Source organism: Austrofundulus limnaeus, unplaced genomic scaffold, assembly GCF_001266775.1.
Source record: "Austrofundulus limnaeus strain Quisiro unplaced genomic scaffold, Austrofundulus_limnaeus-1.0 Scaffold4, whole genome shotgun sequence".
Classification (NCBI taxonomy): domain Eukaryota; kingdom Metazoa; phylum Chordata; class Actinopteri; order Cyprinodontiformes; family Rivulidae; genus Austrofundulus; species Austrofundulus limnaeus.
The window spans coordinates 5185816-5210414 of record NW_013952406.1 but is presented as its reverse complement, the minus strand read 5'-3'; the positions used below and the strand labels follow the sequence as shown (position 1 = coordinate 5210414).

At 42.8% G+C, this 24599-nt stretch overlaps 1 protein-coding gene across 1 annotated transcript in view; it reads right to left on the bottom strand.

The window, feature by feature from the left end:
* Positions 1 to 438: 438 nt before the first annotated feature.
* notch3 (notch receptor 3) overlaps positions 439 to 24599 on the bottom strand; it is a 45086-nt gene continuing 20925 nt past the window's right edge. Inside the window, exons 8-45 of the mRNA XM_014021865.1 lie at positions 23318 to 23467; positions 22187 to 22300; positions 21115 to 21348; positions 20870 to 20980; positions 20581 to 20773; positions 19833 to 19978; positions 19449 to 19686; positions 19104 to 19300; positions 18689 to 19024; positions 17919 to 18041; positions 17601 to 17834; positions 17350 to 17505; positions 17079 to 17264; positions 14337 to 14450; positions 13206 to 13319; positions 12134 to 12367; positions 11889 to 11999; positions 11600 to 11792; positions 10852 to 10997; positions 10472 to 10705; positions 10210 to 10362; positions 9860 to 10088; positions 9544 to 9745; positions 9273 to 9429; positions 8990 to 9174; positions 8152 to 8284; positions 7784 to 8041; positions 7564 to 7673; positions 6935 to 7458; positions 6517 to 6843; positions 6280 to 6428; positions 5953 to 6190; positions 5746 to 5836; positions 5489 to 5657; positions 5103 to 5407; positions 4831 to 4978; positions 4619 to 4716; positions 439 to 3874 (exon numbers count right to left, since the gene is read on the bottom strand). Of these exons, the coding sequence (XP_013877319.1) occupies positions 2408 to 3874; positions 4619 to 4716; positions 4831 to 4978; positions 5103 to 5407; positions 5489 to 5657; positions 5746 to 5836; positions 5953 to 6190; positions 6280 to 6428; positions 6517 to 6843; positions 6935 to 7458; positions 7564 to 7673; positions 7784 to 8041; positions 8152 to 8284; positions 8990 to 9174; positions 9273 to 9429; positions 9544 to 9745; positions 9860 to 10088; positions 10210 to 10362; positions 10472 to 10705; positions 10852 to 10997; positions 11600 to 11792; positions 11889 to 11999; positions 12134 to 12367; positions 13206 to 13319; positions 14337 to 14450; positions 17079 to 17264; positions 17350 to 17505; positions 17601 to 17834; positions 17919 to 18041; positions 18689 to 19024; positions 19104 to 19300; positions 19449 to 19686; positions 19833 to 19978; positions 20581 to 20773; positions 20870 to 20980; positions 21115 to 21348; positions 22187 to 22300; positions 23318 to 23467 (8507 nt within the window). The 3' untranslated portion in view covers positions 439 to 2407. The remainder of the gene's footprint in view (positions 3875 to 4618; positions 4717 to 4830; positions 4979 to 5102; positions 5408 to 5488; positions 5658 to 5745; positions 5837 to 5952; positions 6191 to 6279; positions 6429 to 6516; positions 6844 to 6934; positions 7459 to 7563; positions 7674 to 7783; positions 8042 to 8151; positions 8285 to 8989; positions 9175 to 9272; positions 9430 to 9543; positions 9746 to 9859; positions 10089 to 10209; positions 10363 to 10471; positions 10706 to 10851; positions 10998 to 11599; positions 11793 to 11888; positions 12000 to 12133; positions 12368 to 13205; positions 13320 to 14336; positions 14451 to 17078; positions 17265 to 17349; positions 17506 to 17600; positions 17835 to 17918; positions 18042 to 18688; positions 19025 to 19103; positions 19301 to 19448; positions 19687 to 19832; positions 19979 to 20580; positions 20774 to 20869; positions 20981 to 21114; positions 21349 to 22186; positions 22301 to 23317; positions 23468 to 24599) is intronic.

Here is a 24599-nt window from a genome sequence, read left to right as displayed (position 1 = left end):
CTCTCAGACTGAAGAAGTCTCTTGGAGGAGAGACGAAACGTTTCATTAAAGGAGAACCCGTCCAGAAGACCTATACAGTTTTTTTTCTTTTAATTTTTTATAAGAAAGTTTGGTTCCTCTTCCTCTGGTTGGACATATGTTGGGAAATTAAAAAACTAAAATTCAGAAAAATAATTGAAAAGCAGCTTTATCAGCAAATGGACAATGTAATGGAGTTGAAAATGTTACTTTTTAAAATTTAGATTCCTCATAAAAAACAGAACACAAAGATGTTAAACATATTTTTCTAATGAACGAATTCTTTAATAAATTTTGTCAAAAAGAAAAACTGTAGAGATAAAAATGACTTTGAAATTATTTTAGAAATGAAGACTAAAAGGAAACATTTGAGTGTTTTAAAAAGATGGATGAAAGATCAGTGAAAGCCTGGACTTTAAATAATGCTAAATGAAATACACTTTATTTTTGTCCTTTTTAGTACATAACAAATATTTCTGAAACATAAGACTTCTCAAGCAATGATCTACCCAGAACAAACATATTTACAAACAGGAACTGTAACTGTGAATGTACAAAACACTTAGTGCGACCTGGTGGGGAAAATTGTAAGACCAGTTATAATAAAATTAGAACAAACAGACAAATAAAAAAAGTTAACATGTAGGCAAAATGCAAATAAGACAGTGAACAACATGCTTCCCAGGTCTAATAGAACATTTGCTGTTTTTGTGATGAACAGGATAAAACAACATAAAGATAAACTCAGTTTATGACACAACTAAAGGCAGTGTTTAAACCCACGCAGTAGTAGCTAGGAGTGGTGGGCTACCTCATCTCTTCTTATGAGATGAAAATGCAAAAGTTACTGTCAACATTTTATCATAAAACAACAACAAAAATTACTGAAATGTGCATAAGGTGTTAAAGAGACAGGAAACTCTCTTACATGCTAAGATTACTTGGAAATATAATAGTTGTGAGTAACAGTTTCTGAATTTAGTAAAGAAAAAAAATTAGAGGATGGGTGGGGGCAGCACTACACAGTAGTGTTTTTCCTCCCCCTCATTCTCCTTTTTTTTACAACAACAGTAAGATGTAGCTCCACGGCTCCTGGACTGGTATCTACTGCTGATGCAGGGGAACGGTCCCTCTGCATGCCATAAAACACCTCCCTGAGGAGTGACAGGGCATCAGCAGTTCCAGTCCAGCGGTTCCCACCCACAGTGACCACCATAAGGTGAGAGCACCAACAAGATCTGAACTTCTGCAAACAGTCCATTTCACACCATTGTAACAATCCTTTCGGCTGTTGTCTCGTTCTGTTCTGTCACTTTAAGGGCAACACGTCCAAACTCAGCAACACAGGAAAATTAAAGGAATGTCTGCGAGGAAAAAGAATGATATAAAATAGCAGCCAAATATAAGCATAGCTTAATACATCTGAAGAAATGTTTTTTTTAAAAAAGTATGAATGGATTTCCACATATATACAAAGTATAAAACAATACAAAATAAAATGTAAGGGCAGTGACGTGCTGATTTTACAGGCCAAAAAAAAAAAAGGAACCATAAATAGAACGAAGAACACTTGGAAACTGAAGGCCAAATTGGCAGTGAAAATAAAACTGGCAGTAAAGATCTTAGTGTCACAATAAGAAGCTATAAAAAATTAAGCATCGCACATAAAAACCTTTCTGCTGATTTTTTTTAAAGATTAAATGCAAAATTAACAAATATTAAATGCCCTCTTATATTATAAATATACACTGTAGTCCAATGTTTTATTTGACTGAGACTTGCCCAAAGGGGCAGCTCAAATGAAGTGCTTCAGACACTCATCTACATTCTTGTTCATAATACTCATAGGAAGAAATGATTTACCGTTGTTCTATCAAACGTCCCTACTGCAGAGCAAATCTTGAAGTTAATTTGCTAAAACCCCTTTATCATCTTGGCTGCTGTTTGCTATAATCAGAAAATAAACTAAAAGGCTGTTCGGATAGATCAAAACAATAAATAAAAATAAATGGATTCCCTTCAACATTTCACTTTTGTCTTAWCTACTTTTATAACGTTTGTTAGTTTTCAGAACGTGTCCCAAAGTCTTTGAAATTAAAGACTTGGTTTTCTTCATATACTTCTTTTTTTATCATAAAAAACAAATCTATCTGTGACAGAAATACTTCATTAAATTGTCTGCTGTTTTATCAGACAACATATATTTCCCTTTACTTTTTTTTCCCCTCTGCAACAATCACAAGCAGACGGTCCTCATGTTAAACATTGTCAATCCAAATCCAATAAATATTTTGGAAACTGACTGACATTAAAAACCCAGACAGGCCCAAAAGCAAGTCCATAGATTCTTTTACCCCGTGTCTTTTTGTAGGCAGGGATCGTAGAATGTTCATGCAAACACCTGCATCTTGCCATTGGCGTCTGGAATTTGAGTAATTTGGGTCTGGTTGGGGACAGCGACGGCTGGGCTGGGTGTGGAATCTGACCAATCAGAAACGCAGTGAGGCGAGGGACTGGACCAGTGCTCAGGAGACTCTGGAGAAGGGGTGAGATAGGGATGCTCGCTGGGCAAGTTGTGGTAATGCTTGGGCGTGGCGTCTAGCGTCGAAGAAAAGCTGTGCTGGGAGGGAGGCGTTGGATAATCCTCGTTCCCTGCGGTGCTGCCACTTGGCTGGGAGGGGAGAGCCGGAGCGGGCTGGACTGCCGACGTGGCGGCCTGGGCGGGCTGAGCGGGGGGCTTCAGCTGAGAGGGCTGCTGGGGCAGCTGCTGCTGGAAGAACGACGGCGGGGGCTGCGAGGTCTGAGGCGTCGGTGGAGTGGACGTGCTCATGCGAGCGATGCTCTGCTGGTTGGTGATGCTGTGACTGATGAGCTGCTGCTGCTCGGCGATGGAGGGCAGCTTCACTGGACTGATGGCGGGCGTGGAGGTCACAGGCGTGGGCTGCAGCATGGGGCTGCAGTACAGCTGCTGGTGCATCAGCATGCTCTGCTGCTGCATGGCTGGACTCTGAGGATGCATGCTTGCTTGGCTGCTGTGCACCATGTTCACGACCTGCTGACCACACTGGGAGGAGGGGGGCAGGCGGCTGTGCCAGTCAAAGGGCACACTAACGGGACTGACCATGCCCATGTTGACCCCCAGCTGGCCAGAGCTCAGCACGTAACCGTGACTGACGTCTGAAGCCATYGAGACGCGGCCTGGTAAAGACATTCCCCCAGCTCCTAGGTCACTAATTTGGGCAAGCGACACTGCAAAGGGACCCCCTCCTTCCAGCATGCTGCTATGAACCATTGGGGTGCTCGGGACAGACATGGAGGAGTGGAAAATGGGCGACTGCATGGCCACGGGGGACGTGGGGTTGGTGATGTAGCCAGCGTTGCTAGCTCCCCCATGGGGCGAGTCCAGTGAGTCGACTGGGGACAGCGTAACCGAGCTGTCCAGTAAGGCACTCTGCATGTCCAGGGTCAGCTTCTTGTTGCGAGCCTTCACCGACTCCTTCAGGCTAGCAGCATGCTGGCCTCCCAGGCTGGAACCCTTGGCCCCGGGCCGACGGCTCTTCTTGCCCTGCGGGGTGCTCTTCAGACCGGGGAGGAAGGCGGTGGGAGGGCACATGAGTGGTGACAGGGTGTGCCCCCCGGTGAGTTGATGTCCAGGCCCTCCATGGCCCTGCGGGCTCCTTACTGTGTTGTACTCATCGAGRAGCTGCACGATGTCGTGGTGCATGCGCTCCTGAGCGATGTCTCTSGGCAACCTGTCCATGTGGTCGGTGATTTCTCGGTTTGCGAAGTGCGCAAGCAGCACCTTCACGGCCTCGCAGCTGCCCTCGCGAGCCGCAAGGAACAGGGGGGTTTCCTCCTGSAAAAGCAAACAGAAAGTACAACAAAATCAACAGGCTGGTCAACAAAGAGAGCGTTGTTATGATCTCAAGGGGATAGAGATGATGGTTAAACCTAAATTTAGGATACGTTTGAAGGAACGGAGTACTTCAGTCCAGGGTATAAGATTATGCAATAATCTGGAGGRTGACATTAAAAATGCCAGATCAATGTGTAAATTTAAGAGAATGATAAAGGTAAATTTGTTGGAGAAATATGTAAATGTATAATGTATAAATTGTAGCTCAAGGAGTTAAACCTTTATTATTTAAATTAATATTTAATTAACATTCTTAATTGCATAATGTTTTATTTTATATCATTTTTATTTTTCTGTTTTTTTTCCTCTCTTATTTTAATTTACTGTTGGTTGTTGTTTTGTTTTTACTGTTTGAAGGGACTACAGACGTAAATTAGCCTTAGGCTAAATCTGGTGCAATGCATCAAATTATGTTTTAATTGCACACTGTCCTGAACAAATAAATCCATTAATTTATTTTTTTTCTTTTTGTAATCTGAAGATTATTTTTGATTTATTTATTTGAGAAAAAGGGGCAGATATAATAAGATGTTTTCTTCTTCTGCTAACTTTCATTTAATTTACGATTTGTAGGTTTTTTTTGAATTTATGTTGTTGATTTTTAAAGAAAATGAATCAACACTTAACTAACACAAACAAATGTACATATGTGAAGTCAGTGCTGTGGAAAAAACTGCGGCATACCTTGAGATCTTGCATATCTTTGTTAGCTCCATTCTTCAGCAGGGCAATGGTGGCATCCACGTTGTTAACCGCAGCAGCCCAGTGCAAAGCAGATTTACCTAGAGAAGACATCATCATTATATGTAGAAACTATTTTTGTGTGAATTTAAATTAGTTTTGCATCAAAAAAAAAAAAAAAGCTGCAACTTGAGCGGAAATGACAAAACTCTTACCCAGTTCATCAACCGCATTAACATCTGCATGACAAGTAATGAGTTCCTCGACCATGCCCTCGACTGCCAGCCGCGCAGCCAGGATCAGCGCGGTGGAGCCGTCATACATACGGGAGTCCAGATCAGTGGCACGATTTCGGATTAGAATCTGGAAAGGTGGGAAATCAAAAACACAGAAGACTGAATCCATCATTTCAAAGAGACGAGCAAAGAAAGGTGCAATCTTGATAAAAGTGATTCTATAAAAAAAGGATGTGTTGGAGCTTGATTACCTGGAAGACACCCTGTGCATCTGCAGCCACTGCGGCATGTAAAGGCGTGCGGCCTGTGTTGTCTTGAGCGTTGGCGTCCGCTCCAGCGTCCAGCAGTCTCTTTGCGGCGTCAGCCCGAGCGTAGCGAGCGGCCAAGTGGAGCGCCGTCTCGCCGGTCCGGTCTGTTTGGGCAGCGAGGGACGCGCCCTGGTAAATGAGGTCAGAGATGATGTTGGCCGAGCACTCCTCGTTCTCCTCCTCCTCCGCCACCTCGGGTTCCAGGCCTCCTCCGCAGAACGATGCCAGCATGAGAGGTGTAAAGCCATCTGGGATGAAGCAGAGGGGGGTCAGTTTGTTACCGGATAAATGAGTGATGCAGTTTGTATTTAAACAACTCCACCACCAACCTGGGCCTCGGACATTAACGTCCATGCAGTCGCTTTCAAATTCTCCTTGAGGAGGAGTGAGGGCCATTGTGGGCGGCACACGGATGTCAGCAGCTGCGAGGTGGTGCTGGGTCCACTGTCTGCAGTCCACTGCATCTTCACCATCTGAGAGCATGCTTGGCTCCTCCACCTGAATTCATAAATAAATGATATAGTGTGAAATATCATGCTCGTGTACATTCAAATTGATGATGATCATTTATTTTAACGGTATAAACCTTAAGCCTTTTTGCTTCAGGGCAGTCCGAGTCTGTCCACTGTTCACTATGATCTCCCAGAAGAGATTCCTCAACAGTTTTGGGCATGTGTCTGTTTATAGGTCAGAAGATCCAAGTTTTAAAAAAATGCATTCAAATTGGAAAGAAATTCCTGTAGCGTTAGCAGTTCAGTCCCAGCAATAAAAGCTGTGTTCACAAATAACTTACTTCATTCCAAGAGCATCTTGGCCCACAGGTTCTCTGCGGTTCTTGTTACTGCTGGGCTCTTTCTTGAGAAAGAAGCCTTCAGGGAACCAGAGAGTGCTGTGCTCCCGCTTTCTGCGAGAAATCAGCATGCCCATCAAAAAAATGACCAGAATTAAAAAGGAACCTATCCCTGCCAGAACCAGCTTGCACCACTGTGGTATATCACCATCTTCAACATCGACCGGAGTGATTTTTTGACCTGTGTTGAAAGAAGAAAACTAATTATTACATATTTGTACCTTGCTTGTGCAATTGGATTTTTGTTTAGTTTAAAGTTTATCCATTCACCTTTGACTTCTTGGAGGGGATATGGAAAGTTCAGCATATCTGTTGCAGACAGGGCTCCCAGGTACTCTGCAGCACTGTTAGCTGTAGGGAAACAGTCTTCTGGACCATGTGAACACAAACGGTTGTCTATCTCCAGATAGACTTTGGAGCTACAAGAAAAGCAGAGAACAAAGTGTTTTTTGTATTTTGTAGTTAACGTGAAAACCTTTTTTTTTTTGCACTGTCTGTCTGACTAACCCGACAACCTCCTGTTGAGGCTCTAGCTCTCTCTTGAGACGCGCTTCTCGACGGGTGTAGGGATGAATCATTTCATCYCCGTTCTCGTCTCTCCTGAAGCGTACAGAAGTGCGCAAGATTGCACTTAATTTCTGCAGAAATGCTGTTCTTGTGCGAAGAAGCTCATCTGGGGGCAAAAGCACTATCAAAACTAAGACGCCGTCAGCAAGTTCTTCTGGAACCTTCCGTGCACAGTCCAAGCCATCCCAGCCGCACTCTTCTGTGTTGCAGCCAGGGTCACACATCCCGTCAGCAAAGTGATCGATGCAGTAGGTCTCATATATTGGACTGGAGACACAAACAGAAAGATCAGTTGGAGGTTCTCCCAGGTCTGTGCAAACAAGAAGAAACTGTTACAAAAAAAAATGGGCAAACTTACTTGCAAACTTTCTCCTTGGTTCGGCAGTCAAAGTTGTCGTACAGACAGTCGGCGTTGTTGCAGGACTCGTCGCACTGGCTGTTGTTGAAAACACGCCAGCAGCGGGGGTCTGTACAGTGAGCCCAGGGGTTCATTGCCAAAGAGCAGTCGCCACCATCCCAACGACAAGCAACTGTGTTGCATTCCTTATCACAAACACCATCATTGGCTTTTCCATTACAGTCCGCCAGAAGACAGGAGGGCACCGGGAGCTCCAGCTTGCTTTGTTCACACCTTTTCCCTGTCCACCCACTTGAACACTGGCAGTGAAAGTATGGGAAGCTGGTCTCTTCAGTGCATAACCCCCCATTCCGGCATGGCTGGGAGGAACACCCATCATTACTGCGATGCTGACACTGGGGCCCACCATAACCAGGCAAACAGCTGCAGCGTGCACCTCGTGGCGTAATGGCACAACTCCCTCCATTGTAGCAGGGCAACTCACGACATGACATGCTTCTTTCACAATTTGGACCAGTATAACCCTAAAAGAGGTATAATTTAGGCATAATATGAATATTACATTCAAATTCAGTGWAAGTGCTATTATTTGCAAAYTTTAAAACCAATTCRAATGAATGAAAACTTACAAGTTGACATGTACAGGTGTACCCTAGGGAAGAGCTGGTCACTGAACAAGCTCCTCCATTCTGGCAAGGCTGAGACTCACAGACACTGAACCTGTTCTGACACCTTCGACCTAAAAGCAATGTTTATAAAAGTTTATAATAATAATAATTYTAATCATTACAATTATTTTAATGAACATGATACATAGTAAGAGGCCAATAAGATTAGAAATAGTCTAACCTGTAAACCCAGGTTTGCAGACGCACAGATAATCATTGGGCAATTGGATGCAGTCAAAACTGTTGGAGGGATTACAGGGATTGGAGTGACACTCGTTTATGTCTCCCTCACATCTTTCTCCTGTGAAACCAGGGGGGCAATTGCAGCGATAACCACCCACTCTGTCCACACAGGTTCCATTGTTCAGGCATTTTGGTGGAGCGCCATGCAGCCTCGRCGATGGAGCGCAGTCATCTTCATTGATCTCACAGAGAACACCTTTAAAGAAAATGGTCGTCATTAACATAGTCGTTTCTTAGACAACATGACAAGAAAAAAAATCTCTTTACTAATCAGCACAGACTTCTGTTGCATTTGTGTTTCCATACCCAATGTGCCGGGTGGACACGAGCAGATATAATGTCCCACCAGATCGATGCAAGTTCCTCCATTCTGGCATGGGTGAGACTGACACTCGTTGATCTCTATCTCACAGTTCTGTCCTGTGTAGCCTGGCATGCACTGTAATGACAAGGTGTCATTCATAGCAAAATATTAGTCAAAGCGCTAAATAAAACCTGATTTGCAAAWTTAGACCATGTGTGTCAAACTCAAGGCCAYGRGTGACKCTGATCCCCCCAMAAATAAATAAAAAAATAAAATAAAATAAATTGTTCTTAATATGAAAATAGTTTCATGTCATTGGTAAACTTCAAATTTATAATTAAATGCAACAAAATAAACTAATTTAAAAGGTGAAAGATACTTTAAGTAGTAATTTAGTTAGATAGCTGAGTATTAATGTCTCAAAATAAGCTGCTTTAAAGCCAGTATTGACCATAAACTACATCTCCCATAATGCATGTAGGTTATGCATGGGAATTCCCTGTTGGAAAGTGGGAGAGTTCATAATTCAACATGGCAGTTACTGACCAGAACTCAATTTCTGTATAATTTATTTCACAATTAGTCAGTCGTACATAAAAGGACGTGTTAAAATTCTGTTTCTATGCAGGAAGTACCACGTAGAGCTCAGCTATTGTTTGTTAGCAGTGCTCATAGCAATGAGACGACGGTGATGTTTCGTGTTCCGCCCAAGTTAAACATGAAGTTAATTACAACTGGCCCTTTGAGGGCCACCATAACGCACATGTGGCCCTCAATGAAAATGAGTTTGACACCCCCTGATTTATGCCATGAAAGGTTTGTTAAAACAGTTTAACTCACATCACACTGGTAGCCTCCAACATATGACCTGCAGGTGGCGCCATTGCGACAAGGTTTGTCTTCACATTGGTCCACTTGATCTTTACAGTAGCTTCCAGTATAGTCAGCAGGACATTTGCAAAAGTGGGTATTTCCAGTGTTGACACAATGACCACCGTGGTGACACAGTTTGTCTGTTTGGATCCCTAACATGAAAGATGCCGATAAAAAAACATCAAGTTCATTCACTCAATATGCAAATTCAAAGAAATCAAGTTAACTAAAGATAATAAAAAAAAATTACCTTGCTGGCGAGCAGCTATCTCACATGAGACCCTTGGGATGTCACAATACCGACCAGACCAAGCAGGTGAACATTCACAGGTAAAAGAAGAATCCTTTTGGCGACAGCGCCCTCCATTTTGGCATGGAGAAGAGCGTCTGCACAAATCAACTGGTGTCTAGAGTGGTCAAGGGGCAGATATAATTTATTTTAGAAATGATCTGCTAACAAAATTTACCTTTCAGGACTCAAATTWTTACAAGTATTTCCAACTATCAATAACGGTTTATACCTGGCATCGGTTGCCGGTATAGCCTTTAGGGCAAGAGCAGCGGAAGGACTCCAGGGCATCCTGACAAACGCCACCGTTGAGACAAGGCTGCGAGTTACACTCATTGATTTCATATTGGCAGTGGGACCCAGTGAAACCTGAGCGACATGTACAAGAATAGCCGTTGATTTTATCYGTGCACGACCCTCCATTGAAGCAGGAGCTGTAACAAAAAGGAAAGCAACGCATTAAATAGTTACGTTTCCCAAATGAATTTAGAAGACATTTAACTTACAGTGAAACTCAAGACAATCACACAACTCAAACACGCACAAACCTTTCAGTGCAATCAGGGATGTTGATTTCACAGTGGATGCCAGTGAAGCCAGGCGGACAGGTGCAAGTGTAAGAGTTAACATAGTCTGTACAGGTGCCTTTGTTTTTGCAGGGGGAACTCTGGCATTCATTGATCTCCTGAGCACAGCGGGGGCCTGTAAACCCTGGCAAGCAGCTACAGTGGAATGAGTTCACTCCATCGGTGCAAGAACCTCCACCTAGGCATGGATCTGGCATCACAAGGAATAAAAAAAAACCACTTTCATCAAATACAGTAAGCATACTGATATTTCATTGACAGGTACAGACAGGTTTAATAAGACTTCATGCAACATTTATGCAGCAACTCACTTGGAACACAGTCATTGATGTCTGTTTCACAGGTTAGCCCAGTGAACCCTGCTCTGCAAGAGCACTTGAAGCCTCCAAGTGTGTTAGTACAGGTCCCACGGTTTTTGCAGGGGTTCAACAGGCACTCATTCACATCTATGTTACACAGCTGACCTAAAAGTAAAAAAAAAAAAAATGGATGCATAGAGATGTGATTTGTAAGCTTTCCAGCAGATATTTTGACGAAAGATGGGATGGTAATAAAATGACAAAACTTCCTAACCTTGCCACCCTGGCTGACAGTTACACTGATAGCCCAGATAGTCCGGGGTGTGGGTGCAGACTGCATGATTGGCACAAGGGTTGGGGGAGCAAGGTGTGAGGACCTCAGAACATGTGGGTCCACTATATGGAAGCTCACACAGACAGGTAAAACTTGCCACCCCATCCACACAAGTGCCCTTGTTCAGACAGGGGCTAGACGCACATTCATTGATGTTCACCTGGCAGAGGCTACCTGAAAACAGAACAAAAAAAAAAAAGAATAACAACAATTAAGGCAGAACTTTGATGAACTTTTGGAAATGGGCAAACAGATTTAATTTTGTTTTGCACCACTAGGTGGAGGCAGATAGCTGTCAGTTTACAGATGCCGCCGATCACCTTTGAAGCCTTGGCGACACTTGCAGATGAAACCGTTGAGCTGGTCGATGCATGTCCCAGCGTTCTGACAAGGACTTGGCAAACAGTCGTTCCTGTCCAGGTCACAGTTCTTCCCTACCCATCCAGGTTCACAGTCACAGCGGTAACTGTTAACACAGGCATAGAATCAATGATTGAAAAATGGTTGCTTTTAACCCCTTAAGAGTTGACCCATGAAAAACCTGCCTTTTGACATTTTTTTATGTAAGGGTGTCAAGCTAATGGTAAGAGCTGGAGGAAGTCTGACATCCTTGTTAAAAAAAAAACCGGTAGCATCTGCAAACGTCCGGAAACATTTAAAGGCAGAAACTGCACTGTTTTTGCCCACCGGTGAAACAAAGACGGTTACTGGCGGGTAAGGAAGTAAGAGGGTTAGAAACAACTTCAGGTTCAACTCGCAGTATTTTCCTAATGCATAAGAAGAATTATCTCAGAGTAAGAGGTTTAGTTAAAATATTAAGTTTATTCTTAAGTTTGTTCTTGATAACTGATGAAAATGTGGAGCTAAAGCTTTGGAACTTTATCTCATTTTACAAGAACATGCAGGATAACTTGGGTTGATTTCTTGAGCTGCTAAACAGAATGATACTATGTAGCATATTCTCTAGCTTGTGTCATGGTACAAGCTGCTTATACGTAGTACAAAAGAAAAAAATTAGAATTAACCATGTAGCCACACTGTGGTTTGGGGAAAAGAAGCCATTCTTACCCATTGATGTCATCTCTGCAGGAGCCATGGACACAAGGGCTGCTGCCACACTCATCCACCTGGGAGTAACAGTAAGGGGGCTTGAAACCTTCAGGACACTGGCAGTGAAACCCATTCTCTTCATCAACACATGTTCCCCCATTTCTACAGGGGCTAGACGCACACTCGTCTATTTCCACGTTACATTTGGGACCTGGCATGAGAGATTTCACGCAGAGTGTCAGCATTTTTAGTACAAACTCTATTTTTCCATCTGAAATTTAATCTTTTCAGTTTCAGAGAGCTTTACCCGTAAAGCCAGGTTTGCAAACACAGTCATAGCGGTTGATGCCATCTTTGCAGATGCCATAATCACATGGGTTACTGGCACAATCATCAAAATTAATCTCGCAGTTTGTGCCTGGGTTGGAAAAGAGACATTAACCTTCTATAATTACTCAGCGTTTTAAAAAAGTACATGAATCAGAGCATTTTAAGTTAGTTTTTAATGACTTGCAATATAAAATGGGTTGTGTTCAAGGTTTTTCCTCCTACCTGAAGTTCCATGCTGGCAGTGACAAATGTACTTGTTGACCTGGTCCAAACACTTGCCCCCATTCTGACAGGGGTTACTGTGGCACTCGTTCAGCTGATTCTCACAGCGATAGCCTGTGTATCCTGGATAACAGTTACACGTGTAGCTAGCAATGCCGTCTATGCAAGTACCATGGTGGCATGGGTCAGGCTGACAGTTGTTGATGTTACTCTCGCAGAGCCTCCCTTCATAACCTAAAAAAATAAAGGCATTTGTTAATCTGTGACTAAGACTATCCTAAGAGTTTTTTGTTATGAGTTGTCCATAATGAACATTCTCATTCTGTTTCATTTTTCAGAAAAGTTTCCTCAGATTTGGACTCTGACCACTGTGGTTTCTATGTCAGTGATGTATGTTTGTATAGCATGTAACTGTTGGTTTGTGCGTTACGTGTCTTGAGAAATGTTAAGTTGGGCAAAGCAATAAAAACAGGCCCTACACAGGCCTCCCAGTCTTGCTTTTGTTCTTAGTGGTGAAGGGAACAATGGGTAGCGCCACGTTTTAACAGGGCCACTTCACTCTGCAGAAGGGGCCCGCAAACACAACGAATACCAAGCAGCTGGCCACTGAAACAATATAGCTCCTCTGTAGGCGTCGACGCAAACAAACAGTAAATATCAGTAAAGCTTTGGATTACAGTTTTTGACAAGCTGACACGTTACTGTTTTTTCAAACACAAACTTAACGTAAAGGAATACAAGTTAAAACCAACAATAGGTGATAAACAGGCTTTTTAGGGAGGAACAGATGTCGGGGTGATGACCAAGACTCTTTTCTTAACAACTGCTGGTACTCAGTGACCCCCGTGATCCTGAGAGCCACTGAGGGAAAGAGGGGGGGATTAGGGTCCTCAACTTGGTCTGTATGGGCAACAGGCACCCAAAGAAAAAGTTCAACCCCAAACCATTGAATACTTAGCAAGGACCAGATAAGTGCTTGAGGATCATCTGCTCCCATGTCTGGAGGGACATATTGAGTAGCGTAGTGGCTAACAACTATCCACTGACAACTATTATATATAGAAGCCCTTACCTTCAGCACAGCGGCATTCAAACCCATTGGGCCGGTCGTAGCATTTTGCTCCATTCTGGCAAGGCGTGCTAGCACACTCATCTATGTCGATTTGACACATGGAGCCAGTAAAGCCTGGGACATGCAAACATAGAGGTTAAGGGTCAGACAGACAGTCCAGTGAAAGGGTCCATGCTTAGGTCAGAGGGCAGTTGTTAGAGGCCTTCCGTTAGATTAGCGATGTCTGACTGAGGTAGAGTTTGAGAGACTGGTTAAAGCCATGGCATCTTTGCATTGCAACCAGTGCTGACTGTCACAGATTAATCATCTTTTAGAAGATGAGACATTCTGACAAGAAATTCTTTAAATGTTTTTTTTTTCTTAAAAGTGTATGAAAAAAAGTGAATTTATAGAATATTTTGTGGGTGGAAAACGACAGTTGTTATTTTTAACCACCAACTATAAAAACAATGACAAAAAAATTACTTTGAAAAGTTGAAGTAACAGAGTGGGCTTGGAATGAGTGGGCACAGAGCCCAGGAAGATGTGAATTGGTGCATTGATAGCACACTGCTCTGTTGAATAACAGTTTCAAAATGGTTTCTGTGTTTTGGTGCTTGGGCTGCTAAAGAGGTGTTTAGAAAAGATGGTGGGATTGTTTCCCCCCCCCCCCCCCTTTCTTTTTGGGACCCCCACTCCTCCTCCTCCTCCTATACTGCCTGTATCAGCTCCACCGGCTCAATAGCTAGATGGGGGGTGAAGGGGTACGTCTGTCCCAGATGTAAATTGCGGACCTGGAAAAGAATCTCATTAGCAGAACTGCTGTCCCCCTCAGCACCACCACCACCACCAGGGCAGAATGAGGGAGACTGCTGTCCCTTCCACATTCCACAGATAAGGGAAGCAGGGGTCACAATAGTGCCTTTGTTCAGGCAGGAGGATAGGCAGCCTTTAGGCCTTGCCTTTTTATACGAGTGTTGGCTCGAAAAACCAGAAAGCAGAAGTGGTGAAGCTAACATTAGCTTCGCAGGTTTTAAGAACATTTAAATTCTGTTTTTTCTAGTTTTACAGAACTTTTATTCATTAGGAGTTAACAAGCAGCATAGATTTCACCACAAACAACTTAAATTAGTGTAAACCAATGAAGCATACCTGGCTGACAGGTGCACGTGAAGCCATTGACCATGTCCCGACAGATTCCATCATTCACACATGGGTTGCTTTCACAGTCATCTATGTCATTCTCACAGAAAGTCCCCATGTAGCCTGGAAGATAGAAATTCAAACATGAATAACCCAGTCCTTACCAGTTGTGGCTGATTAAATTATGCTCAGATTATGTAAGGGTAACTCAGTTCAAGAATGCATGGCGGGAACGCTGGCCTGAACAAAGAAAAGGAGGCTGTGGGAAATATTTTTACACACGCGAATTTTGGACACAGGTCTTTGCAGAGCCATAAAATGGAATAAAAGATCCCAAGAGCATCCTAGTATTCCCACTCCACTGACCTGGAATCACCACACCCTACTGTCTGTGGAGCATTGCCCCTCCCGGAGTCAGTGTCCCATTCAGCAGATACATGTTATACATTCTGCATTGGTAAACTATAGAGGGCTCCTTCCTTTAGATGAAGCTGAATGTGAATGAGAGTGTTGCCCCTGCAGAGAGGCTAGCGTGGAATCAGAAATAATCAGCAGCTCCACGTGAGCTTTGCCAGGCTGACTGATGATGAGGACGGTGATGAGGAAGGTCCTGTCTCTGGAAATGAAGTGGGGTGGGGGGAGGGGCTCTGGGAAAAAGCCTCTTTCCCTCACTGTGTCTATGAGGGGTGCAAAGTGGAGCACAGAGGGGCCCTATTGTTCCACTCCATTCCCACCACTCTACCTCTCATTAGTATTCACAGCACACTCCACCCCCTAACTGCTCGGCCTCTCTCACATCCAGGCCTATAGACCCAACTCCCAGCTCTAATTTGTATAGCACCCAAAACCCCGGGGTACGGGGTACTGTGTGTGTGTGTGTGTGTTTGTTTTTATCACTGAGCATTCAAAAATTATATCTTAATAGAAACTAATACCCAATTGGTTGTACAGTGCAATGCAGAGATCGGGTGCTGCGCTCACACTTTAAAAGTTGAACATGTCACAAAGCAGATCTGGTTGGTAGAACTTCAGTTTTTTTAGAAGGTCAAGTTCAAATCAATTGTTTGCCTCTATTGAAAAAGGAAGATCCAATGAGTTCTGCATGAATTTATTGTCAAATCTAAAACAGTATTTTGGTTAAAACTATGAGATGTTTCAGATTCACTTTGCAGATAGTTTTTTGGTTTTGTTCAATTTTGTCAGAAAAAAAACATCTAAAATTATTTATCTGAAAGTCAAATGTCTGATTATATATATTATCAATATTTTTTTCACAGTCTGTCCTTATCTTTTTTAATGTAAAATAAAATATGAATTTTCCAAAATTTTCTTGAAAGTGGTAAAGATCATTTTAAAAAAAGGACACGAACAAACATCTACCAGCATTTTCAAACGACTCCTTTTTCTACCAGAGACTGCCAAATGGCAGTGTGGGGTAATTTGCAACCCATTGGACCACCTTTTGTTATGTACATACAGCCACTACCAGGTAATGCTAAACGGGGGTGATAGGTGATAGTGTGAACAATGTTGATCCGACTCAGATGGAAAAGAAAGAAACCCTTGATTTTAACCCATCCTGATACGTAAAGATTGCTTGAAAAATAATATTTGATCTTAATTTGAGTCATACTGACTTGTCAAGAAATGTTTGCCAATAGGGTGAGATATTTTGACTTTAAAACAAGACAAGATGTCCAAATAAGATTATTTTACTTAGGTTTTTATGAAAGTTTAAATAAAAAACTTATTTTTCAAGTAGCTGAGGGTTGTTTTTGTATAAATTTATGTAAAAATATCTTTACCTATTGGCAGTTTTCCAAAAAGACAAAATTACTTAAAATAAGGTTAAAAAAATCTGAACTTTAGCTATTTTGCCCAATTGGTATGTCACCTTTTTCAGTGTGAAAACAATCTAAATTTGTACAAAGGAGACATACTTGAGATGTTTTGGAATTACAGTTCAAATAGTGTCTTTGTGTCAGCTTCACATTATTTCAATATTATTTTTTATAATAAAGAGATCGATGACTACAGACATACGAAAACTTGTTAATAAAGTGCATAAACTTTATACAGTATAATAAATTACACAAAAGTAAATAGCCTATCTGTAGGCTACAAGCTGAGTGAAAAAAATAGAATAAAGGTTTCTCACTATTGTGCAATTTTACAATATTACAAATATACACGATGGAGGTAACTGTAATGGGCTCTATATTTATTTTAGTTTTTAAAAATGTTGTTGCAGCCATTAGATTGGAGTGCAGCCATTCAATCAAAATATGCCAGTACCAGGTAACAGTGAACATAGGCTTATTGGCATAATTTATATTTCTGTATAGTTTACATTTCTATTTACTAATACTTTTGTTATCATATTGTTGCATGCTTACTTTATTTTATCTTTTATTACTTGCTTGCACTTAGATTCATATAAAATATATTGTTATATGCACAGTTTCCATTTTGAAACTTGAATCTAAATTTTGGGTAATGGTGATATTTTTTGTGGGGTGGGGTCATCAAACCATAATAGTTACAGGAGTTACACTGAAGTCCCTCTGGGCTCCATGAAGACCAACTTGTTGCTGAGTAGAGTGTCMTTTTAGTTACTTCTTGCAAATGTAATGGCCTCATTTACATAACACTGGAGGCAAGAAGGGCTATTCACATCTGCCATATGGCAGTTCCTTGGGATTTAAAGGTATAACTGCCAAGTGGCAGAGGTCAGGTAGTAAGTCTGARTACCTGGCATGCAGATGCAGGTGAACTCTCCAATACGGTCCAAGCAAGTTGCATCATTCTGGCAGGGCATTGAAAGGCATTCATTGATGTCAATCTCACAGCGTGGTCCAGTATAACCCCGACCACACTGGCACTGGAAAGAGCCCTCAGTATTCACACATTTCCCAAAATGCTCACATGGGTTTGCACCTGTTGGTGAAAGCAGAAGAACAGTCTATGAAATGCACTCAATGYAATATGTGGCAGAAAGTTGGGAARAAAACTGATGTCTCACCAATCGAACATTCATCCATGTCCTGATTGCAGGCACCTCCCACAAAACCAGCAGGACAGGTACAAATGGCGCGGCCATTAAGAGGGTTGGTGTCACATACTGCACCCTCGTTGCATGGATTACTCACACATGCATCATCAAGGTGACACAGCAGACCTGTGCAAATATTATATATAAAGAGTATTTACTTCACTTACCGGTAATTGCATTTTAGAGGCACAGAAAAGACAACCATTTACAAAGTGACATACCGGTTTTCCCAACCGGGCACTCGCAAAAAAAGGATGCTACACGGTCGTGGCAGGTGGCGCCGTTGAAGCAAATAGCTGTTGCACAGTCATCAATGTTCTCGCTGCAGTCATCTCCAGTCCAGCCATTAACACAAACACAAGTATGGCCCCCAATGGTGTTGAAGCAAGTACCACCGTTATGGCAGGCATTGGGTTGCATGAGACACTCATTGACATCTTCAGCACAGTATTGTCCTTCAATGACAAAGTGACATATTGGTTCACATACACCAACAATGTAATAAACATGACTGTCAAATTGTATTTTACAAGCTGTACCTGTCCATTCAGGTGGACATTGGCAGTTGTAGGTATTGACACCGTCTACACATATTCCTCCATTCATGCACTTGTGACCTGGACAGTCATCCACATTATTCTCACAGTTGTGTCCCTCAAACCCTGAAACAGATTCATGGGGAAAGTGTTACACTACACAGATAAGGCAGCACCCAACAGTTGTGAGTTTAATAAACATTCCTTGTCTCTTTTACAGAATACTAAACATTTCTTCCCCTACACTCGAGTCACGTTTCCCACACTGGAGAAAATGTGGGGTAACGTGGGCAGTAAAAGAGTTCAAAAGGTGTCTGACTGTTTACGTCTTCGTTTGACTTTTCCCACACAATGCCAGCAATGGAAGTGATTCCTGCCTGCTCCAGAGGTCTGCACTCCCCTCAATGTTTGCTTGTTTTATAATCTCTCACAGTTTCAATGACTTCCTCTCTGGCAGGGGACATTTCCTGTCAGGTCCCCAGTGGGAAACTAGAAGGCTAATAAAGTAAATTCCTTCTGTAGCGAACAGAGCAGAGTGGAGAAGAGAACAGACATGCTGCCTCTTCAACTCTCCCACCACCTCATATCCCATCAGAAGCTATTAATAGCAGACAGGAAGCTGACCTGAGACACAGAACTAAATCCCAGCAACAGTACTACGTCATCATGCTGGGAAAATCTGTTGGACTTCAGCACCCTGCAGAGGGCCTGGGAAAACCATGAGAAATAAACACAGACTGCGTATGGTTTCTACATAGAGACAGCTGTTGTACCTGCTAGACAAGCACACTCATAGGAATGGTCACTTGTCTGGCGACAGGTCCCTCCATTAAGGCACTGAGATGGGGCACAGGGTAAGGTGGACACCTCACATGTACGTCCACTGTATCCTTGCTGGCACTGGCACCGGAAAGACCCATGAGCATTAATGCAGAGGCCACCGTTGAGACACGAGCCAGGCTTGCGACACTCGTCAATGTCATTGCGGCAGTTTTTTCCCTGATAGCCAGGTGGACACGAGCAGTTGTAGTGGTTATTCCAATTGGCACAGCGAGCCCCGTTGGCACAGGGACTTGTGGCACATGCGTCGATGAGGGAGCAGTCTTGGCCTGAAAGTGGATGACACGCACTCAGTCAAAAACACTCGTAGCTTTCTTAGACTAAAATTCTCCTGAAAAACACACTCACCTCTGAACCCTCTCTGGCACACACATGTGTACTGCGGGAGACCATTAACCACCTGGCTTCTGCACGCTGCACCATTCAGACATGGTGATCGATGACAGGGATCCAGGTGCTGACAGAGGGGACCAATAAATCCGGGGCGACATCTACCCAAATCGCATACATTCACACACACACACAGACACACATTAAGTATGTAGCTCACAAATCACAAAAAGGTCACAAGCTGACAAACCAAATCTTCAAAAAAAAAAAAAAAAAAAAATGGATGCATAGAGATGTGATTTGTAAGCTTTCCAGCAGATATTTTGACGAAAGATGGGATGGTAATAAAATGACAAAACTTCCTAACCTTGCCACCCTGGCTGACAGTTACACTGATAGCCCAGATAGTCCGGGGTGTGGGTGCAGACTGCATGATTGGCACAAGGGTTGGGGGAGCAAGGTGTGAGGACCTCAGAACATGTGGGTCCACTATATGGAAGCTCACACAGACAGGTAAAACTTGCCACCCCATCCACACAAGTGCCCTTGTTCAGACAGGGGCTAGACGCACATTCATTGATGTTCACCTGGCAGAGGCTACCTGAAAACAGAACAAAAAAAAAAAAGAATAACAACAATTAAGGCAGAACTTTGATGAACTTTTGGAAATGGGCAAACAGATTTAATTTTGTTTTGCACCACTAGGTGGAGGCAGATAGCTGTCAGTTTACAGATGCCGCCGATCACCTTTGAAGCCTTGGCGACACTTGCAGATGAAACCGTTGAGCTGGTCGATGCATGTCCCAGCGTTCTGACAAGGACTTGGCAAACAGTCGTTCCTGTCCAGGTCACAGTTCTTCCCTACCCATCCAGGTTCACAGTCACAGCGGTAACTGTTAACACAGGCATAGAATCAATGATTGAAAAATGGTTGCTTTTAACCCCTTAAGAGTTGACCCATGAAAAACCTGCCTTTTGACATTTTTTTATGTAAGGGTGTCAAGCTAATGGTAAGAGCTGGAGGAAGTCTGACATCCTTGTTAAAAAAAAAACCGGTAGCATCTGCAAACGTCCGGAAACATTTAAAGGCAGAAACTGCACTGTTTTTGCCCACCGGTGAAACAAAGACGGTTACTGGCGGGTAAGGAAGTAAGAGGGTTAGAAACAACTTCAGGTTCAACTCGCAGTATTTTCCTAATGCATAAGAAGAATTATCTCAGAGTAAGAGGTTTAGTTAAAATATTAAGTTTATTCTTAAGTTTGTTCTTGATAACTGATGAAAATGTGGAGCTAAAGCTTTGGAACTTTATCTCATTTTACAAGAACATGCAGGATAACTTGGGTTGATTTCTTGAGCTGCTAAACAGAATGATACTATGTAGCATATTCTCTAGCTTGTGTCATGGTACAAGCTGCTTATACGTAGTACAAAAGAAAAAAATTAGAATTAACCATGTAGCCACACTGTGGTTTGGGGAAAAGAAGCCATTCTTACCCATTGATGTCATCTCTGCAGGAGCCATGGACACAAGGGCTGCTGCCACACTCATCCACCTGGGAGTAACAGTAAGGGGGCTTGAAACCTTCAGGACACTGGCAGTGAAACCCATTCTCTTCATCAACACATGTTCCCCCATTTCTACAGGGGCTAGACGCACACTCGTCTATTTCCACGTTACATTTGGGACCTGGCATGAGAGATTTCACGCAGAGTGTCAGCATTTTTAGTACAAACTCTATTTTTCCATCTGAAATTTAATCTTTTCAGTTTCAGAGAGCTTTACCCGTAAAGCCAGGTTTGCAAACACAGTCATAGCGGTTGATGCCATCTTTGCAGATGCCATAATCACATGGGTTACTGGCACAATCATCAAAATTAATCTCGCAGTTTGTGCCTGGGTTGGAAAAGAGACATTAACCTTCTATAATTACTCAGCGTTTTAAAAAAGTACATGAATCAGAGCATTTTAAGTTAGTTTTTAATGACTTGCAATATAAAATGGGTTGTGTTCAAGGTTTTTCCTCCTACCTGAAGTTCCATGCTGGCAGTGACAAATGTACTTGTTGACCTGGTCCAAACACTTGCCCCCATTCTGACAGGGGTTACTGTGGCACTCGTTCAGCTGATTCTCACAGCGATAGCCTGTGTATCCTGGATAACAGTTACACGTGTAGCTAGCAATGCCGTCTATGCAAGTACCATGGTGGCATGGGTCAGGCTGACAGTTGTTGATGTTACTCTCGCAGAGCCTCCCTTCATAACCTAAAAAAATAAAGGCATTTGTTAATCTGTGACTAAGACTATCCTAAGAGTTTTTTGTTATGAGTTGTCCATAATGAACATTCTCATTCTGTTTCATTTTTCAGAAAAGTTTCCTCAGATTTGGACTCTGACCACTGTGGTTTCTATGTCAGTGATGTATGTTTGTATAGCATGTAACTGTTGGTTTGTGCGTTACGTGTCTTGAGAAATGTTAAGTTGGGCAAAGCAATAAAAACAGGCCCTACACAGGCCTCCCAGTCTTGCTTTTGTTCTTAGTGGTGAAGGGAACAATGGGTAGCGCCACGTTTTAACAGGGCCACTTCACTCTGCAGAAGGGGCCCGCAAACACAACGAATACCAAGCAGCTGGCCACTGAAACAATATAGCTCCTCTGTAGGCGTCGACGCAAACAAACAGTAAATATCAGTAAAGCTTTGGATTACAGTTTTTGACAAGCTGACACGTTACTGTTTTTTCAAACACAAACTTAACGTAAAGGAATACAAGTTAAAACCAACAATAGGTGATAAACAGGCTTTTTAGGGAGGAACAGATGTCGGGGTGATGACCAAGACTCTTTTCTTAACAACTGCTGGTACTCAGTGACCCCCGTGATCCTGAGAGCCACTGAGGGAAAGAGGGGGGGATTAGGGTCCTCAACTTGGTCTGTATGGGCAACAGGCACCCAAAGAAAAAGTTCAACCCCAAACCATTGAATACTTAGCAAGGACCAGATAAGTGCTTGAGGATCATCTGCTCCCATGTCTGGAGGGACATATTGAGTAGCGTAGTGGCTAACAACTATCCACTGACAACTATTATATATAGAAGCCCTTACCTTCAGCACAGCGGCATTCAAACCCATTGGGCCGGTCGTAGCATTTTGCTCCATTCTGGCAAGGCGTGCTAGCACACTCATCTATGTCGATTTGACACATGGAGCCAGTAAAGCCTGGGACATGCAAACATAGAGGTTAAGGGTCAGACAGACAGTCCAGTGAAAGGGTCCATGCTTAGGTCAGAGGGCAGTTGTTAGAGGCCTTCCGTTAGATTAGCGATGTCTGACTGAGGTAGAGTTTGAGAGACTGGTTAAAGCCATGGCATCTTTGCATTGCAACCAGTGCTGACTGTCACAGATTAATCATCTTTTAGAAGATGAGACATTCTGACAAGAAATTCTTTAAATGTTTTTTTTTTCTTAAAAGTGTATGAAAAAAAGTGAATTTATAGAATATTTTGTGGGTGGAAAACGACAGTTGTTATTTTTAACCACCAACTATAAAAACAATGACAAAAAAATTACTTTGAAAAGTTGAAGTAACAGAGTGGGCTTGGAATGAGTGGGCACAGAGCCCAGGAAGATGTGAATTGGTGCATTGATAGCACACTGCTCTGTTGAATAACAGTTTCAAAATGGTTTCTGTGTTTTGGTGCTTGGGCTGCTAAAGAGGTGTTTAGAAAAGATGGTGGGATTGTTTCCCCCCCCCCCCCCCTTTCTTTTTGGGACCCCCACTCCTCCTCCTCCTCCTATACTGCCTGTATCAGCTCCACCGGCTCAATAGCTAGATGGGGGGTGAAGGGGTACGTCTGTCCCAGATGTAAATTGCGGACCTGGAAAAGAATCTCATTAGCAGAACTGCTGTCCCCCTCAGCACCACCACCACCACCAGGGCAGAATGAGGGAGACTGCTGTCCCTTCCACATTCCACAGATAAGGGAAGCAGGGGTCACAATAGTGCCTTTGTTCAGGCAGGAGGATAGGCAGCCTTTAGGCCTTGCCTTTTTATACGAGTGTTGGCTCGAAAAACCAGAAAGCAGAAGTGGTGAAGCTAACATTAGCTTCGCAGGTTTTAAGAACATTTAAATTCTGTTTTTTCTAGTTTTACAGAACTTTTATTCATTAGGAGTTAACAAGCAGCATAGATTTCACCACAAACAACTTAAATTAGTGTAAACCAATGAAGCATACCTGGCTGACAGGTGCACGTGAAGCCATTGACCATGTCCCGACAGATTCCATCATTCACACATGGGTTGCTTTCACAGTCATCTATGTCATTCTCACAGAAAGTCCCCATGTAGCCTGGAAGATAGAAATTCAAACATGAATAACCCAGTCCTTACCAGTTGTGGCTGATTAAATTATGCTCAGATTATGTAAGGGTAACTCAGTTCAAGAATGCATGGCGGGAACGCTGGCCTGAACAAAGAAAAGGAGGCTGTGGGAAATATTTTTACACACGCGAATTTTGGACACAGGTCTTTGCAGAGCCATAAAATGGAATAAAAGATCCCAAGAGCATCCTAGTATTCCCACTCCACTGACCTGGAATCACCACACCCTACTGTCTGTGGAGCATTGCCCCTCCCGGAGTCAGTGTCCCATTCAGCAGATACATGTTATACATTCTGCATTGGTAAACTATAGAGGGCTCCTTCCTTTAGATGAAGCTGAATGTGAATGAGAGTGTTGCCCCTGCAGAGAGGCTAGCGTGGAATCAGAAATAATCAGCAGCTCCACGTGAGCTTTGCCAGGCTGACTGATGATGAGGACGGTGATGAGGAAGGTCCTGTCTCTGGAAATGAAGTGGGGTGGGGGGAGGGGCTCTGGGAAAAAGCCTCTTTCCCTCACTGTGTCTATGAGGGGTGCAAAGTGGAGCACAGAGGGGCCCTATTGTTCCACTCCATTCCCACCACTCTACCTCTCATTAGTATTCACAGCACACTCCACCCCCTAACTGCTCGGCCTCTCTCACATCCAGGCCTATAGACCCAACTCCCAGCTCTAATTTGTATAGCACCCAAAACCCCGGGGTACGGGGTACTGTGTGTGTGTGTGTGTGTTTGTTTTTATCACTGAGCATTCAAAAATTATATCTTAATAGAAACTAATACCCAATTGGTTGTACAGTGCAATGCAGAGATCGGGTGCTGCGCTCACACTTTAAAAGTTGAACATGTCACAAAGCAGATCTGGTTGGTAGAACTTCAGTTTTTTTAGAAGGTCAAGTTCAAATCAATTGTTTGCCTCTATTGAAAAAGGAAGATCCAATGAGTTCTGCATGAATTTATTGTCAAATCTAAAACAGTATTTTGGTTAAAACTATGAGATGTTTCAGATTCACTTTGCAGATAGTTTTTTGGTTTTGTTCAATTTTGTCAGAAAAAAAACATCTAAAATTATTTATCTGAAAGTCAAATGTCTGATTATATATATTATCAATATTTTTTTCACAGTCTGTCCTTATCTT